Source organism: Dermochelys coriacea, chromosome 3, assembly GCF_009764565.3.
Source record: "Dermochelys coriacea isolate rDerCor1 chromosome 3, rDerCor1.pri.v4, whole genome shotgun sequence".
Taxonomy (NCBI): Eukaryota; Metazoa; Chordata; order Testudines; family Dermochelyidae; genus Dermochelys; species Dermochelys coriacea.
The window spans coordinates 3,316,467-3,334,116 of record NC_050070.1 but is presented as its reverse complement, the minus strand read 5'-3'; the positions used below and the strand labels follow the sequence as shown (position 1 = coordinate 3,334,116).

The 17,650-nt window shown below is 51.2% G+C and overlaps 1 protein-coding gene across 1 annotated transcript in view; it reads right to left on the bottom strand.

Annotated features, from left to right (window-relative positions):
- Positions 1-8,742: 8,742 nt before the first annotated feature.
- LOC119852576 (exostosin-1-like) overlaps positions 8,743-17,650 on the bottom strand; it is a 41,709-nt gene continuing 32,801 nt past the window's right edge. Inside the window, exon 11 of the mRNA XM_038393923.2 lies at positions 8,743-15,917. Coding sequence (XP_038249851.1) covers positions 15,732-15,917 — 186 coding nt within the window. The 3' untranslated portion in view covers positions 8,743-15,731. The remainder of the gene's footprint in view (positions 15,918-17,650) is intronic.

Below are 17,650 nucleotides of genomic sequence, written 5' to 3'. Positions count from 1 at the left end.
ACACCTAGAGCCTGAGGGCAAGCAGCGTCTGACATGCAGTGTTACCGCAGTCCAACCAGGGCCTGGGAGGGAGGCTGGGATGTGTGAGGAACAGACTGTGAACTTTCCTTATGTCCCAGTACAGCCAGTTGTGGTGCCCCCGAGCCCGCAGGGCAGGACTACTTGTTTCCTTTAACCCTCTTCCGTTTTTCCCTTATTTTTCTTACAGTTGCTGTCTAATAAATTGTATTTGGCTTGAACTTAATGTAGAGATCAGTGGGTCAGGGAAGCAGCGGGTGCAGAGAGAGCACCCTGGAGAGGGGCCGCTCTGGTCCCTGGCCTAAGTGACCATGACAAGACTGGTTTCAGAGTAGCAGCCGTGTTAGTCTGTATTCGCAAAAAGAAAAGGAGTACTTGTGGCATCTTAGAGACTAACAAATTTATTTGAGCATAAGCTTTCGTGAGCTACAGCTCACTTCATCAGATGCATTCAGTGGAAAATACAGAGGGGAGATTGATATACACACACAGAGAACATGAAACAATGGGTTTATCATACACACTGTAAGGAGAGGTTTCAGAGTAGCAGCCGTGTTAGTCTGTATTCGCAAAAAGAAAAGGAGTACTTGTGGCACCTTAGAGACTAACAAATTTATTAGAGCATAAGCTTTTGTGAGCTACAGCTCACTTCATCGGATGCATCCGATTTGTTAGTCTCTAAGGTGCCACAAGTACTACTGTAAGGAGAGTGATCACTTAAGATAAGCCATCACCAGCAGCGGGGGGGGGAAAGGAGGAAAACCTTTCATGGTGACAAGCAAGGTAGGCTATTTCCAGCAGTTAACAAGAATATCTGAGGAACAGTGGGGGGTACTGATCCCATTGAGAATTACCAAAAGAAACTACAGCATTTGCTCAAGAAACTCCCTGAAAAAGCACAAGAACAAATCCGCACAGACACACCCCTAGAACCCCGACCTGGGTTATTCTATCTGCTACCCAAGATCCGTAAACCTGGAAATCCTGGATGCCCCATCATCTCAGGCATTGGCACCCTGACAGCAGGATTGTCTGGCTATGTAGACTCCCTCCTCAGGCCCTACATTACCAGCACTCCCAGCTATCTTCGAGACACCACTGACTTCCTGAGGAAACTACAGTCCATTGGTGATCTTCCTAAAAACACCATCCTGGCCACTATGGATGTAGAAGCCTCTACACCAACATTCCACACAAAGATGGTCTACAAGCCGTCAGGAGCAGTATCTCCAATAATGTCACGGCTAACCTGGTGGCTGAACTTTGTGACTTTGTCCTCACCCATAACTATTTCATATTTGGTGACAACGTATACCTTCAAATCAGCGGCACTGCAATGGTCCCCGCATGGCCCCACAGCATGCCAACATTTTTATGGCTGACTTAAAACAACGCTTCCTCAGCTCTTGTCCCCTAATGCCCCTACTCTACTTGCGCTACATTGATGACATCTTCATCATCTGGACCCATGGAAACGAAGCCCTTGAGGAATTCCACCATGATTTCAACAATTTCCATCCCACCATCAACCTCAGCCTGGACCAGTCCACACAAGAGATCCACTTCCTGGACACTACGGTGCTAATAAGCGATGGTCACATAAACACCACCCTCTATCGGAAACCTACTGACCGCTATTCCTACCTACATGCCTCTAGCTTTCATCCAGATCATACCACATGATCCATTGTCTACAGCCAAGGTCTACGATATAACTGCGTTTGCTCCAACCCCTCAGACAGAGACAAACACCTACAAGATCTCTATCATGCATTCTTACAACTACAATACCCACCTGCTGAAGTGAAGAAACAGATTGACAGAGCCAGAAGAGTACCCAGAAGTCACCTACTACAGGACAGGCCCAACAAAGAAAACAACAGAACGCCACTAGCCATCACCTTCAGCCCCCAACTAAAACCTCTCCAACGCATCATCAAGGATCTACAACCTATCCTGAAGGACGACCCATCACTCTCACAGATCTTGGGAGACAGGCCAGTCCTTGCTTACAGACAGCCCCCCAGTCTGAAGCAAATACTCACCAGCAACCACACACCACACAACAGAACCACTAACCCAGGAACCTAACCTTGCAACAAAGCCTGTTGCCAACTCTGTCCACATATCTATTCAGGGGACACCATCATAGGGCCTAATCACATCAGCCACACTATCAGAGGCTCGTTCACCTGCGCATCTACCAATGTGATATATGCCATCATGTGCCAGCAATGCCCCTCTGCCATGTACATTGGTCAAACTGGACAGTCTCTACGTAAAAGAATGAATGGACACAAATCAGACGTCAAGAATTATAACATTCAAAAACCAGTTGGAGAACACTTCAATCTCTCTGGTCACTCGATTACAGACCTAAGAGTGGCTATACTTCAACAAAAAAGCTTCAAAAACAGACTCCAACGAGAGACTGCTGAATTGGAATTAATTTGCAAACTGGATACAATTAACTTAGGCTTGAATAGAGAATGGGAGTGGATGAGTCATTACACAAAGTAAAACTATTTCCCCATGTTATTGCTCCCCCCACCCCACCCCCCACTGTTCCTCAGATATTCTTGTTAACTGCTGGAAATAGCCTACCTTGCTTGTCACCATGAAAGGTTTTCCTCCTTTCCGCCCCCGCTGTTGGTGATGGCTTATCTTAAGTGATCACTCTCCTTACAGTGTGTATGATAAACCCATTGTTTCATGTTCTCTGTGTGTGTATATCAATCTCCCCTCTGTATTTTCCACCAAATGCATCCGATGAAGTGAGCTGTAGCTCACGAAAGCTTATGCTCTAATAAAATTTGTTAGTCTCTAAGGTGCCACAAGTCCTCCTTTTCTTTTCATGACAAGACTGTGTGTTAAGGAATCTTGGGCCCAGCCTTGTCAGGGTTACGAAGACTCTGCCAGACAGGAGAGCAGAAGGGGAGTCCTGGAGGTCAGGCAAGCCTGTGGGTAAAGGTAGCTGGAGCGAGGACTCATATCCTTTCATTTTCTGATTCCACCGACGCACAGAAGCCAGGAATATTCCCCACAATAGTGGGACCATTCCCCCACTTACACACGTTAAAACTATATCTTGCTTCATCTATACTAGGATTTTTTACATGAGTTGGCCTCACGTTTTTAAATGCATCTGTTTCCTAGTGAACACAAGCCGCAAGAGGCCTAACAGCAAATGCATTCCCAGTGCCCCAAACCACTGTCTGTTTAGCCAGCGCATCCTTAGTCAAACAGAGGTAAGATAGGAGTGGACAAAAACTAATCCCTTTATGGGACACAGTTTCTGAGCCAGCTAATCCCCCCCCCCGAAGCATTTCCCTCTAGGTGCAGAATGGAGTTTTCTTATGTATCATCCCCTCAGCCAGGTGTTGGCATAAAGAAACAGGGCCAAGGCTGGATATCATGGGGTTCCTTCTGAATAATTAACATTGGCTTGAGCCCCTACCCAGAAGCCTGGGAAAATTAAATACCCCTCTAGGCACCCTAGATAGGCAATGCTACCCCCTCTCACACACCAAGTCCTCAAAACAAAGAATGTTACTGAGAGAAAAGGGGACGCAGAATAAACTTGAGTAAGCCAGCTATAATAAATAAATAATATCTGTACATACAAATAAGTCAGATTCCCCCATGAAGTTATCTTGTCAATAGTCAGACTCAGTCCTCATCTTATCAGTGAGTGTCCAATAAAACAATTTGTTTCTGAAATAGCCACCTCCCTCCTCTGCTGCACCCCCACTCACTGTTTATCATCCAGGGTTAACAAAGTCTTGAGTTTGGGCAAGTCAATCTCCAGCCCCTAAGGGAAGTGCTGCCTGAGCTGGTGGGGGGAAGCTCTTCCACCGGACCCAACTGATTACAAGTTGTAGTACTGGGCAGGAGACCCTCACCTAATCTGCTGGCTTCTGGGGTGTACACAAAGGCATCTCTTTGCAAAATCTCCAGAGAAATCAGTGGCATATAGAGTAGAACCCCTACCGCCAGGGACACACTCGCCTAAGAAAAAACAAACAAAAACACTCTTTTTCTTTCATTTGTTTTTAATTCTGCACTCTGCTGCCCAACTATACCAGACTGGGGTATGGTTAGGGTGATCCCACACCCCAGGCATATTTGGTGCAGTTCTCTTGCCCTTTTGTTACCTGACCGGGTAATGATGTTTGATCACCCCTGAACTCTAAACTTAACTGCCTATTGACCAAAATGCCCCAAACTGTCACACATCGGAAATGCAAATGAGGCCCAGCCCATTCAGTCTTTTCCTCCTGCTCAGCAGCAGATGGCAGCAAAGAGCTCCATCCCTCTGGGGTCCTGGGCTGCACTTCTCCCTGTTCACCAACAGGTGTCCATAGTGAGCTCCCTGCTCTCTAGGGTATCTTTCCCCAGGGCTCAGACTTCAATACATTCAAGCAAAAATCTCCCACTGAGCCGGGTTTAAGCTTGTTAAATCTGCTACATAAAGGGGAAAATCCAGGCAGGTCAGGGCTTGCAGGGGGAGGGACTCATTTATACTTTCTATGGCACTTATTGCTGCAGTATCTGAGTGTGCTATATCAAACAGATTGCACAGACCATGAGGTAGGGAAGTATTATCCCCTTTATAGTGACAGGGAAACTGAGGCACCGGAAAGCTGTGGCAGAACTAGGAACAGAACCCAGGTCTCCTGAGCCCCTACGCCAGAGCCTTCACCTCAAATCACTGTTTTTATCACCTCTGGAGACAGCTTGGATTGTGGGCAGTGGTCAAAGAGGTGCAGCTAGTTTCCTGCTTTCTCAGTTTCTATGGGCTGTGCGGCGAGAGCTGAGATTCACACCCTGTCCTTCAGAGCAGGTAGGCCTCACTCCCATGAGCAAGGGATGCATGGAGGAGGAGACACACATGGATGAAAGATATTAGGGGAAGACCTCACTGGTTTCTCCACCAAGCAAAGGAGAGCTGCATTAATCCAGCTGGCAGGGGCCTGTAGATTTAGAATGGCAGGAGCTGGCTTGTAGCCCTAGAGTGTGTTACATCTGCCTGCACCACGTGGATCTGTGACATCCTCTCTGAGCCTGTAGGAACAGAGCTAAGCTGGTCTCAGTGCGTACCTTACAGCCAGGCTAAAAATGAACCAACATGAAGTGTCCAGGAGAGGGTAAGTCCTGGAGTCCTGACCACTGGCTGCAGATTCTGAAAGGAAATTGGGTCACTAAGCCAGGAGACACACTCGGTAATGAAGGGACTTCACCTGCACCTGGGCTAATTATTAATTTCAACCCAGAAGAGAAAATCTAAATCATTTGTTGCTTGCTGGCCACCACATGTCACTGGCTGATCTTCACCCCCCCACCCCCCATTGCCAGCCTGGGCAGCCTTTCCCCCAACAGACCCTATCTGGATATTTTCCTCCCCTGATCACTGAGCCCTGAGGGCCCACATGGTTTTCTTCTGTTGGAACTGGGTATCCTTTATGACGTTGCAATGAGGCAGCTCATTAGGAGCCACCTAAACTAGCTAAGAAATAAATGGTGATTGCAGCCTGCGTCCCTCCCCTCTCAATCCCTGGCATAAATAAAGCCTGGCCCAGCCGCTGCAATAGAGTGAGGCCTTTGAATGGTCTCTGTTGGGCTCTGTATTAAAGCAGAAGCAGGCAGAAGGTTTGGGGTATTTCAAGGGAGACTGTAACACACTCCACATAAGGGGCTTCAGGCGAGGAGCTGTGTGTCCTGGGGAGAACTTGTGTCAGGCCTAACGGGCCCCAAGGGTATAAAGCTATTTATCGTTTGATTCAAATAGCCCCCCATACAATAGTCTCTGCAGTAAGAAATCACTTTGGCACTGCGATGGGTACCCGCATGGCCCCACACTAGGCCAACATTTTTATGGCTGACTTAGAACAACGCTTCCTCAGCTCTTGTCCCCTAATGCCCCTACTCTACTTGCGCTACATTGATGACATCTTCATCATCTGGACACATGAAAAGAAACCCTTGAGGAATTCCACCAGGATTTCAACAATTTCCATCCCACCATCAACCTCAGCCTGGACCAGTCCACAGGAGAGATCCACTTCCTGGACACTACGGTGCTAATAAGCGATGGTCACATAAACACCACCCTATATCGGAAACCTACTGACCGCTATTCCTACCTACATGCCTCCAGCTTTCATCCAGATCAGACCACACGATCCATTGTCTACAGCCAAGCTCTACGATATAACTGCGTTTGCTCCAACCCCTCAGACAGAGACAAACACCTACAAGATCTCTATCATGCATTCCTACAACTACAATACCCACCTGCTGAAGTGAAGAAACAGATTGACAGAGCCAGAAGAGTACCCAGAAGTCACCTACTACAGGACAGGCCCAACAAAGAAAACAACAGAACGCCACTAGCCATCACCTTCAGCCCCCAACTAAAACCTCTCCAACGCATCATCAAGGATCTACAACCTATCCTGAAGGACGACCCATCACTCTCACAGATCTTGGGAGACAGGCCAGTCCTTGCTTACAGACAGCCCCCCAGTCTGAAGCAAATACTCACCAGCAACCACACACCACACAACAGAACCACTAACCCAGGAACCTATCCTTGCAACAAAGCCCGTTGCCAACTCTGTCCACATATCTATTCAGGGGACACCATCATAGGGCCTAATCACATCAGCCACACTATCAGAGGCTTGTTCACCTGCGCATCTACCAATGTGATATATGCCATCATGTGCCAGCAATGCCCCTCTGCCATGTACATTGGTCAAACTGGACAGTCTCTACGTAAAAGAATAAATGGACACAAATCAGACGTCAAGAATTATAACATTCAAAAAACAGTCGGAGAACACGTCAGTCTCTCCGGTCACTCGATTACAGACCTGAGGGTGGCTATCCTTCAACAAAAAAACTTCAGAAACAGACTCCAGCGAGAGACTACTGAATTGGAATTAATTTGCAAACTGGATACAATTAATTTAGGCTTGAATAGAGACTGGGAGTGGATAAGTCATTACACAAAGTAAAACTATTTCCCCGTGTTATTTCTCCCCCCCCCACCCCACCCCACCCCCCACTGTTCCTCAGACATTCTTGTTAACTGCTGGAAATGGCCCACCTTGCTTGTCACCATGAAATGTTTTCCTCCTCCCTCCCCCCCCCCCCCCCCCGCTGGTGATGGCTCATCTTAAGTGATCACTCTCCTTACAGTGTGTATGATAAAACCCATTGTTTCATGTTCTCTGTGTGTGTCTATAAATCTCCCCACTGTATTTCCACCGAATGCATCCGATGAAGTGAGCTGTAGCTCACGAAAGCTTATGCTCAAATAAATTTGTTAGTCTCTAAGGTGCCACAAGTCCTCCTGTTCTTTTTGCAGTGAGAATGAATCAGAGATAATTTTTATACATTGCTGCCATCTACTGGACATTAACAGAAGTGGCAGAGAAACAGAGTTCTGAAATCTGAGCCCATTTGACAATAGTCCTACAGCAAACCCTAAAACCTGAGGTCACCATGTGGTATCCTGAGTTTGGCTGAACCCACAAAAAGGCTGCGGAATGAGAAGGGCTGCTGGATACTTGACCCAGCTGCATGAAAGGTTCTGCCCTCTCCCCGGGTTACTGTGGTGAGTTTTATGTAAGCGACTGTATTCTGTAACAGAAGTAACTGGAAGGTCCCTCGTGGAGGCTGTACTTTGGCTAGTGAGACCACAGGTAACCATATGCTGCTTTTTAACTAAGCAATGCTACGTGCATGTTCTTCCTTTGTAAGGCTTCGTAGGTTGGCCTAAGAGAACATCACACCATAATGTTAAACAATTGCTTTTGGTGTTTTAACCAAGTCCCTTTCAGAAACTGGAAAGATCCGGGACCACATTCACACCTGTGCTTTCTGATTAATTACCTGCCTGAATTATCTCAGCACTTGGGAGCCCCAGTCATGGGCCAGGACCCCATGGTGCCAGGAGTTGTACAAGCACAGAACAAAGCCCCTGCCCCAAAGAGCCTCCAGGCTAAGACAAGAGCATCCCGACTCCTTGGAGACCGACCTAAAGCACGATAAATGCACTGGAGATCCTAAAGAACTGGTAACTGGTGATGAGTAAACGTAATGAGAAGTCTTGGTGATTCTGTTGTTCTGTGGTGTAACCGCTTGGCCTCAATCCTGTCTGTGTCAGTCGCTTACAAGATAGTATTGTATTGAGTACCCTCCTTGTACATTTGAACTCTGCACTTGCTCTATAACACTGTAGATTAGAGACTTCTGTGGGCCTTTGTGAATTAATACATTTGTTGACTGGTTAAGAACTGAGTGTTTTGGAAAGTGCTGTTCAAGGTACAAGTAGACCTGGAAAGAACCCGGTATTCAGGTTAATAGCTAGTTCTCCCTGGCCTCAATATAAAGGGGTTACCCTAATTAAATTCCATTCCAATATTGATTATACCGCTGACCCAACTGGCAAATCTAGTTTGTTAAATTTCAGCTTTAAATCTAACCGGCACATTGGCAAAGTCATAACGTTGACCCCGCCCATGCCCTGCTACTCATTCTTATATCAAACACAAGTTATTGGGTTAATATTGTGACACTACACCCCATGTTCATTATGGGGGTATAATTATGATATGATTATGATATAATTGTAGTTAGATGAGGCCCTGAAACATAAACCCTTGTATCAGAGGCCCAGTATGAGGCCTAAAGCCTGAGCTAAAGTAATGGTCAAGACTTTGCTAACATAAAGCAAAGTTAGGCTGTGAGCCAGAGGCAGGCCCTGCTCACAGAAGCTGGCAAGGAAAGGGCTGATGTTGCAAAAGTACACAAACCTAAACAGTACCAGAACACTGTACATTCCACACAGATAACAAGGAACAGGCAGACCCATCCTAAAGACAGGGCAAAAGATGGATAGAGTTGTTTTGTTCGAACCAGGAGAGAGGCAGCACCTTGTTACGTAGAGGGGTTGCACCTCACTATGTCAGGAGTGATGTGTAACTTGTTTGTACCCGTGTATAAGAATACAGCCCTGGGATGGTGTCTTGGTCTTGCCTAGGGGGCAGTGGAAAGTCCCACCACTGACTGAGCTGTGTCCATTGTCAGGGAGCATATAAGTACTAGCAGACCCATCGATATCTAATCCGGTGAGCTAGAGACTGTGTTTCATTGGACAATAAACCTGGCCGGGTGCCTTCGTACCTTATCAGAGTCTGTGGTCTTTGCGGGTTCTCTCGGGGTCTGCTGTGTCAGCTATCTGCGCAGAGCCGGGGCACCACACAGAGGGAGCATGCACGCAGCCGACTGTTATCATCATCGAACAAAAGCAGAGCACCGCACCGGTAGCCTCTAATGACAATAATTATGATGTAATTTGTACAAGATGAGTCAGGTAAGGTGTCATTGGAAAAGTTATGATTTGCCAATATGATTATCCTATTTGTATGCATGTATCATTTTTGTATCTGAAGTTATGAATGTTAACTAGGTATCTGTATTTCAAATGTGCTTATTCTGGAAAACACCCACAGCGGGCACAACAATGAAGACGCCAGACAGTGCTCATGGCTCATCAGCAAAGACAATGGGCTATGGAAGAGTTTAGCCTTCCTGTAATGTTTCAGCTAGCCAGTAAGTATTGGCTGCTATGACTCAGCAAGGGCATGCGACCAGACCATGTGACACTGAACACCATTTTGGGTACCTGTATTTTTCCACAAACAGGGCTTGGAACAGTTTATGGAACAAGGGGTTCCTGCTACATGTTAAAGCTATACAAGGTGAAGTGTGACATCATCTAGTGGCCTCATTCCCCACACAAGGACACTCCTGGAAACACGTGGGGAAAGAAGACTGAACTGAGGGAAGTGCTGATCCCAGGCTAAAAGGATTTCTACCCTGTGTATGGAAACCTGGTGGACTGCTTGTATCATCCGCCAGGGTGAGAAATTGCTAATTCATAGCCAATCTTTCTGATATTTTAGGATTAGTGTGCAGTTTTATTAGGTTATCTGCTTTGATCTGTTTGCTATCGCTTATAATCTCTTAAAATCTATCATTTTGTAGTTAATAAACTTGTTTTTTGCTTGATCTAAACCACTGTACCTTTGACTGAAGTGTCTGGGGAAAATCTCAGCTTGGTTAACACAGGCTTGTTGCATATCCTTCCCACATTGAGGGGAAGGCGAATGTTATTAATGAGCTTACATTGTACACATCCCTGTGCAGTGCAAGACGGTATAATTTTGGGTTTATACTCCGGGGCCAGAGGAGGAGGTGAGCCTGGGGAGCTGGGAAATTGCCTGGTGTCTGCTGTTTGCACTCAGGTAGCTCAGTTTGGGTGTGTGGTACCACCTACTGTCATGTTGGGTGATAACAGGGCCTGTGGAGGCTGGCTGTATCTCCAACCAAGCAATGTGAAAAAGGGCCAGCCCAGCTAGGAGAATGAAGGACCACAGCAGTCCCCATAGCTCCCAGCCTGCACCCCGGGTGTGACAACCCATCACAAAGATATTGATTCTAAGGCCAGAAGGAACCACTGTGACCATCTAGCCTGACACACATACCCCGCCCCATATAGCACAGGCCAGAGAATGGCCCTGAATTAATTCCTGGTTGAACCAGAACAGATCTTTTAGAAAAACATCTAATCTTGATTTTAAAATGGTCAGTGATGGAGAATCCACCCTGGCCCTTGGTTAGTCACTGCAATGGTAAATTACCCTCCCTATTCAAAATTCACACCTTATTTCCTGTCTGAATGTGTCTAGCTTCAACTTCTTCCCATTAGATCTTGTTATACAGCAGTAACTGTGTGAAAGTCTCAATCTATTCATACAGGAGGTCAGACTAGATCATTAATAGTCCCTTCAGTCTATATCTCTCCAGTTGGCAAGTGCTATGGAAGAGTCTGCAGCTCAGCTGGAGTGGGCAGGATCCCCCTACTGAGGTCGCTGTCAAACCAGCTCCTCACAGTGGACAGTAACTGCTTTTATTGTGTGTACTGCACCCTGCAATGCTGCTGAGCGCAGTCAGCACCTGCCTTTAATTTTCTAGTTATGGGGGAGGGGTGCGGGGGGATCCTTTTTTGCTTCCTTTCTGGCTGTGTTTTACAGCACATTAAATAAAGCTCTACTCTGTTAAAGCGTCACTGTCTTTCTTGTTTCACAATTCAGAGCTGCAGATCCCTCAAGGCAATAGAGATACTGGGTAACTGAGGCATATGGAACACGGGGACTTGCCTGTAACCACCCTCACACACACTGCAAACTTATCACTCTGCATGTCAGGTAACATCACTGGCCAGCCAAACCAGGATACTGCCTGGGACACGTCTGGCTTGTGCGCGCTGCCAGAGTGAGCTCGTAAAGCTTCCCACACTGGCACTGCCCTTGCAGCAGCCTAGTAACTGGCTGAGCTCACATTCAACACACAGCCTGTCCATGCACTCCCCTCCCCCCCGGCAGTGAGAGCTCCCACTTGGGCTGGCGGATGTTATGCAGGGTGCAGCAGGCAGCAACAACTACTGGGTGTTTTCCTCACTGAGACAGAGCCTCGTCATGACACACAATCCCTGCCCTTCGGTCTCCTGAAGACCAGTCTGCAGCCTCAGGAGATAGTTAAATCTTTCCTTGCTACTGTCCAGGAGCTTGGTGTCGGGCTTCATGAGCCAGGGGAGCAAAGGGTGGCCTTGATCCCTGAGACTCCAAGTTGGCTTTGGAACCCATTAATGCCGATAGGCCAGACCGAGAGAATCGTCCCTGCTTTCAACCTGTCAGGAGGTGCTGTGTTCCTAAAGATAAAGCATCATGGACCTTCCCACCCCAGCCAACGTGTCAGTAGCTTAGCCTCTCTTTGCCAGAAGCTGGGAATGGGCGACAGGAGATGGATCACTTGATGATTCCCTGTTCTGTTCATTCCCTCTGGGGCACCTGGCACTGGCCACTGTCGGAAGACAGGACACTGGGCTAGAAGGATGGTCTGACCCAGTATGGCCGCTCTTATGCTCTGTTCAATAAATCATCCCTGGTGCTCCACCAATGCTTGCTCAACCATGAAGGAGTCCCCCTCAAAGGCAGGTAGGGAAGGAGGCAGGATCGGAATGTGCAGCCCGTCTATTACCCCCTGCCCAGCCAGGGAAGCCCATTTCATTGACTCCATCTATTATTTCCTGCACACTGTCCGGTCACGCTGATGTGCAGCTGGACACTTTTACTGGCCTTGCGCACCTGGATGACAGTCACCCTCCTTGTGGCTTTTCCCAGCAGCAAACTGTTTGCCTGCCGCCCGATAGCAATGTGGGGCTGCAAGCACCCACCTGGTTCTCAGCACCCATTTCCTCACAGTCAGGGCAGCTGCCGTCTCAGTGCCTGGGTACTGCAGGGCTGGGGCAAGCCTGGTACATAGCTCCAGGGATGTGGTCTCCCATGTCCAAAAGTTCTGGTGCAGCTGCTAGTCGGCCTAGTTCTGCATCACACCCCAATGCCACCGCTCAGCGCCTGTTGGTCAGCAAATGCTTGTCATAGCTGGACAATGTCTTTTACTGCCCACTCATCCTCAGTACCATGTCTCTGAGCATGGTGGGCTTGCAAATACAAGAGAATGCCTTGTTCTGGCCTTAAAATGGACCTGAGAGCATTGCTGCTCAGTGCTGCGTCCATGGTTTCAGCAGTGCAGCGGAAAACAGAGCGAATAAGAGTAGATTATGGGATGGAACCGAAGGATTTATGGGAATTCGACCCCACAGTCCCAAATTCCCTGTGAGGAGTGAGGATATCCCACAAGACACAGCCAAAATTCCCCACAAGGCAGTGCGTCAGAAGGTGGCACAGAGGACACTGATATGCCAGCCCATGGAGCCACATGTCTTTTGCAGCTAGTCTGATGCCATGTGAACGCCCTCTGCTGAAATAGCCTTGACAGTAGCCCTCTGTCGGCAGAACTGTTGCCATTTAAACTCTCTAGCATAGACGAGGCCTAAATCACACAGCGTCCCTGCTGTGGAGCCATGGGGCCCTGCTCAGGGCTGGTTCCTGCAGCCCTTCACTGGGGAGCTCTGCCTAACTATGGATGGCAGGATCTGTGGCTCAACGGCACAGCTAACCTTCATCAGAACAAAGGAAATGTGCAGCTGGCCCCAAGGGCTCAGCTCAGGCGTGTGAGACTCGGGTCTTTTCCCTGCGCTAGCGGAGGGCCTGGGTTGTTCTGTGATGACTGGGGCAGGGCAAGAACCAGGCTAAGCTCTGACGTCACTGCTCTGGCCTTAGTCTGCCACTCGCACCCAGCTTCCAGCGGTTTTAGCTGGCCAGGGCAATATGGGGCTGGGGTCAAACACACAGTGGCAGTGCCCTGAACAGAAACCACAGCAGAGGCCCCTTGAAAAAGTCTTGGTTCAGTTTAATTCAACAAATTCTGATACAAAATGGGCCTTTACAGGGATTCCTAGGAGGGGTTTTTACATCTGAGTCGCTATAAAACCTACCTATTTTGCTGCTGCACGAGACACATTCGAACAGAGCGTTGGGGCAGGGCGGGGAGTCCATCGCCTTTCTCAAACCCCACCGCCAGCCCACGCCTTTGGCTGAACAGGGGCAGGGAGACAGGGCAGCTGGCACCGTGGACAGGAGGGAGCGAGGACACCTTGAGCCAGCCCCTTGCTACTTCCATCCTGTCCTGCTGAGGAATCAAACGGAGCAGGGCTGGACAGAGCTGCTGAGAAGGGGAGGGGAAAATGGCAAGAGGTTTTCCTCTCCCTCTCCTGCAGACACCTGCGGCCGATTGCTCTCTGGAGGCCTCAGTTATTTCATTGTAACTAACCTGGCTTCTGGCTCCCAGGGCTCTAGCCTGTCCTGTCTGACTCTTCATCAGGCGGCTCCCGGGCAGGAGCGGGTCTCACCCTGACACCTGCCTCCCTGGCCCACCGGCTCGGTCCCGTTAGCCCGTCGTTGGTCGCTGCGCATCTCATCGCTGAGCATGCCGGAGGCAGCTTGAGCAACGCCGCCACTGACCTCTGCATCCGATGAAGTGAGCTGTAGCTCACAAAAGCTTATGCTCAAATAAATTTGTTAGTCTCTAAGGTGCCACAAGTCCTCCTTTTCTTTTTGCGAATACAGACTAACACGGCTGCTACTCTGAAACCTGACCTCTGCGGGGTGACACTGAGGAATTCATGCCAGGACCCTGGCGCACTCAGCAGCACGGGCTCCTCCCTGGCTTTGGGACCGATTCGCCAGCCTGTCGCTGCCAGCCAGTGACTCGCTCCCTGAACGATGCCTCTGAAACCCACCCCCCGATACAGGGATAAAGCAGCGATGGGGAGGGTTTACACTGGCCCTCGGAGACCATGTGGGACCCCGCACACGCACCTTGGACCTGCAGGGGAGGCTGTGCCTCAATGTCTGAGTACGGTCATGGCAAGCCTGTGCTCCAGGCTCTGAGCGAATGTCTGACAGTTCCTCTCCTCTGCACCTCCCTCTGCCCCCGATGAGCTCTGCAGAGAGCCCCCAAACAGCTCTCCCTGCCCCGATCCAGATCCCCCCACGGAGGGAGGGACAGCTCCCTGGAGGAGGAGGAAATGAAGCCGACTCACCATGGCTGGGACGATGGGCCCCGTGGAGCTCCCGGCTTCTCTGCAGTTTATCAGAACCTGCTGGGGGCCTCTCACTTCTCTGCCCCCCTCCTCACGCCTGCTCCCACCCTACCCCCTCAGCACCCTCGCCCTCCCACGCAGACCACATGCACCCGCCCGCAAGTCTGCAGCTCAGCCACCCTCTCCAGCCCTCCTCCCGTCAGTTCCAGGGGAGATTCAGATGGGGAGCTGGCTCTGGGCTGAGTGGGGTGCTGAAGATCTGCTGGGGGCTGCCATGGGATCCCCCACGCCCAGGGGCTGGCGGGATGTAGTGGGGACACCTGTTGGAAGGGGGCAGGAGGGGAGATGTCCCCTCTGCCTCGTCCAGACACAGAACAACCTGCCGGGGCTCCGCAGTCAAGCCCTGAGCTGGTGCAGACACGGAGCGGTGTGACCCTTCTCTACCACCCCTGCGAGCGCGGGATGGAGGATCTGCTGGGGCTGACACCCCTAGGGCTTTGCTCCCTGCCCCCTTCAGTGGTTGTCAGCCCCACTCAGATCTCTCCCTCCTGCACAGGCATGGCCCGGGGACCACAGAGCAGTGCACTCGGCTCTCCCTCGGATTCCCTGGGCTCCCATGCTCGCCCTGCCAGGAGGCTCGGCCCCTGGCCACTCTCTGATGGGCCAAACCTGCGGATGGGGATGTCGTTGTGTGTGAAGCACCCAGAGGAAAAGGGCTTTGAGCCCTTGCTGGGCAACCACGGTGAAAGGCAGCTAAAGATAAAATAAGGGAGCGGCTGAGCGGGCGTCTCGGTGCGGCTCCGTCTGCACTCGTAGTTTGGGGGCCCAGAGAGGAGACACGATTCTTGGCTTGAAAGCGGGTTAAAACCAGAATCAATCAGTGACATGAGCCATGGAGCGAGCAGTCACAGAACTGCCCCTGGACTCTGCGCTCTGCATCCCGAGCCTCCGACTGTCCCCAAAGGTTTAACCCCAGAGCCAGGCCCAGCGGCTGTCTCCCCTGTTTGTGCCCGACAACCCGGCCCTGCCCCTCAGGCCAAGCCTCCATGGCTCCCAAGGGAGAGTCCCTTCTCCGCAGGCTTCTTTGGGGGGGTCCTCACCCCCTTCTCACTCTCTGTCTGCGGCTTCTGCAGCTCTACAGCCTCTCGATGTCCCTGTACTTCTTGCGCAGGTTGGAGACCTGGTCTTTGAAGAGGACGGGGTCCAGCCGCATCTGCGAATGGACGAGGGGCATGAAGCCGAACCAGCTGGTGAAGGAGTTCATACAGGCCTGGCGCTGGGCAAAGTGCTCCGGGTCGGCCCAGCGGGATGTCTTAGAGCCCTGGGGAGGGAAGGTGGGAAAGGGTCCCTGAGTGCAACAGGCAGGAGGTCACTGATCGTGCAGGAGCTCTGGGGCGTCACTCAAACGCCCAGGGCACGGCAGCCTTGCAGGGATAACGGAGCCTGTTAGAGGAAGGGTGGCCCAGTGGGGGGCGCTAGGCAGGGCCATGGGTGACCCAGCTTTAATTTCCTGCTCCGGTAAGTCTCCCTGCCACAGTTTCCCCATGTGCACACAGGGGAGAACAGCACTTTCCTACCTCAGGGGGCTGTGGTGAGGAGAAGACAGAGATGACAGCAAGGAACTGAGAGGCTGCGGTGAAGGGGCCAGATACGAATCGTATCTAGACAGATTTCACTGCACAGCTGTGCAACGCACTGCCCACCCTCCCCCCATCCCAGACATGGGGAAACAGGTGCAGCCAGGTGAGCTCACCCAGCAAACCAGTCCCCGTGCTGAGCACAGAACCCAGGCGTCCTGACAACCAGCCCTAAACGCATTCAGCACAATGCAGCCTGCCCGTCACCCCAGAAATTGGCCCTTCTGTTCCGCCGCGGGCTGCCAGGGCAGTAGGTAATTCACCGTGTCTGAGAGCAGCACGAGTCGGGAAGGGCCGGGAGCTGAGCTGCCTGCCAGTGTTTTCAGCAGCTGCCTCCGATTTGGGGTGCCCGCTGGAGGCAGCTTGGGCTGCAGGGCTGGGCCGATGCCACAAGGGATCAGCGCAGGGATCCGAAAAGTAACGGCAGCAGGGGAGAGCTGGACTCTGAGCCACACGCCAGCCCCAAGCCCCTCCCCACCCAGCGGGGGAATCACCCTCGTCCCAGGGTGCGCTGGGGCAGGGGCCAGGCAGGGGCCGGGGCAGGGGCAGGGCTCTCTGCTGCACAAGGGAGGTTCCGGCTGGATCCCCTGCTCCAGTCGCTGGCTCCCCAGGCTGGCACCGGCTGAGGGCCACACCGCAGTCAGCCTATGGGTGGTAAGCACCATGCACCAGTGAACCCTCTGGAGGAACAAGGCAAGGCCCTAAGGCCCAGAGCCTCAGCGGTATTTGGGCAGCTTGCTCTGACAGGCACCACGGGGAGTTAGGCACCGGGATACCTTGGAGGGGCTGGGCCCGAGGGACTGCCCAGGGCACTGCATTCAGTGGGGAGCAGGGCTGCGCTGTGTAGTGGGGAGGGCGGATGGGGATCAAAGCAGGGGGCAATGGAGCAACACCAGGGCCCTCGTGTCCTGACAGAGCTGGGGACCCGCTGGGACAGGGCAGGGGGACATAAGGAAGATGATGGCTCTGCTCTTCATTTCCATCCCACACGCAGACGGGCGTGAACAGTGACTCCAGCTCCGAACCCCTCTGGCCACTGGGAACGTCAGGACCAAGAGCCAAAGGGCCCAGTTTCGGGTCTGCAGCAAAGGCTGACCCTGTCTGGGCTTGGGCCTGTCTACTGCCTCAGTTTCCCCTTCTTCCCGGGTAATAAGACCTCCCTCTGCAGGTGTTTTCTCCTGATTTCTCCCTTTTGGGGAGTCAACTTTGGCAAGGTAAAGTGCAAACTAACTCAATATCCCCCCCTGCACCAGCTGGCTTGACCCTCAGGACAGGGCTTTCAGTCTGTCCCTCCAAGCAGGCTCTTGCCCCTGCAGGGCTCCCTCCCAGGCCTCTAGGGGGATTTCCTCAATGCACTGTAACCCCGCGTCTGTGGGACCCGCGCTTGGGGCCTTAGTGTGTCCAAGCCCGCAGCTGA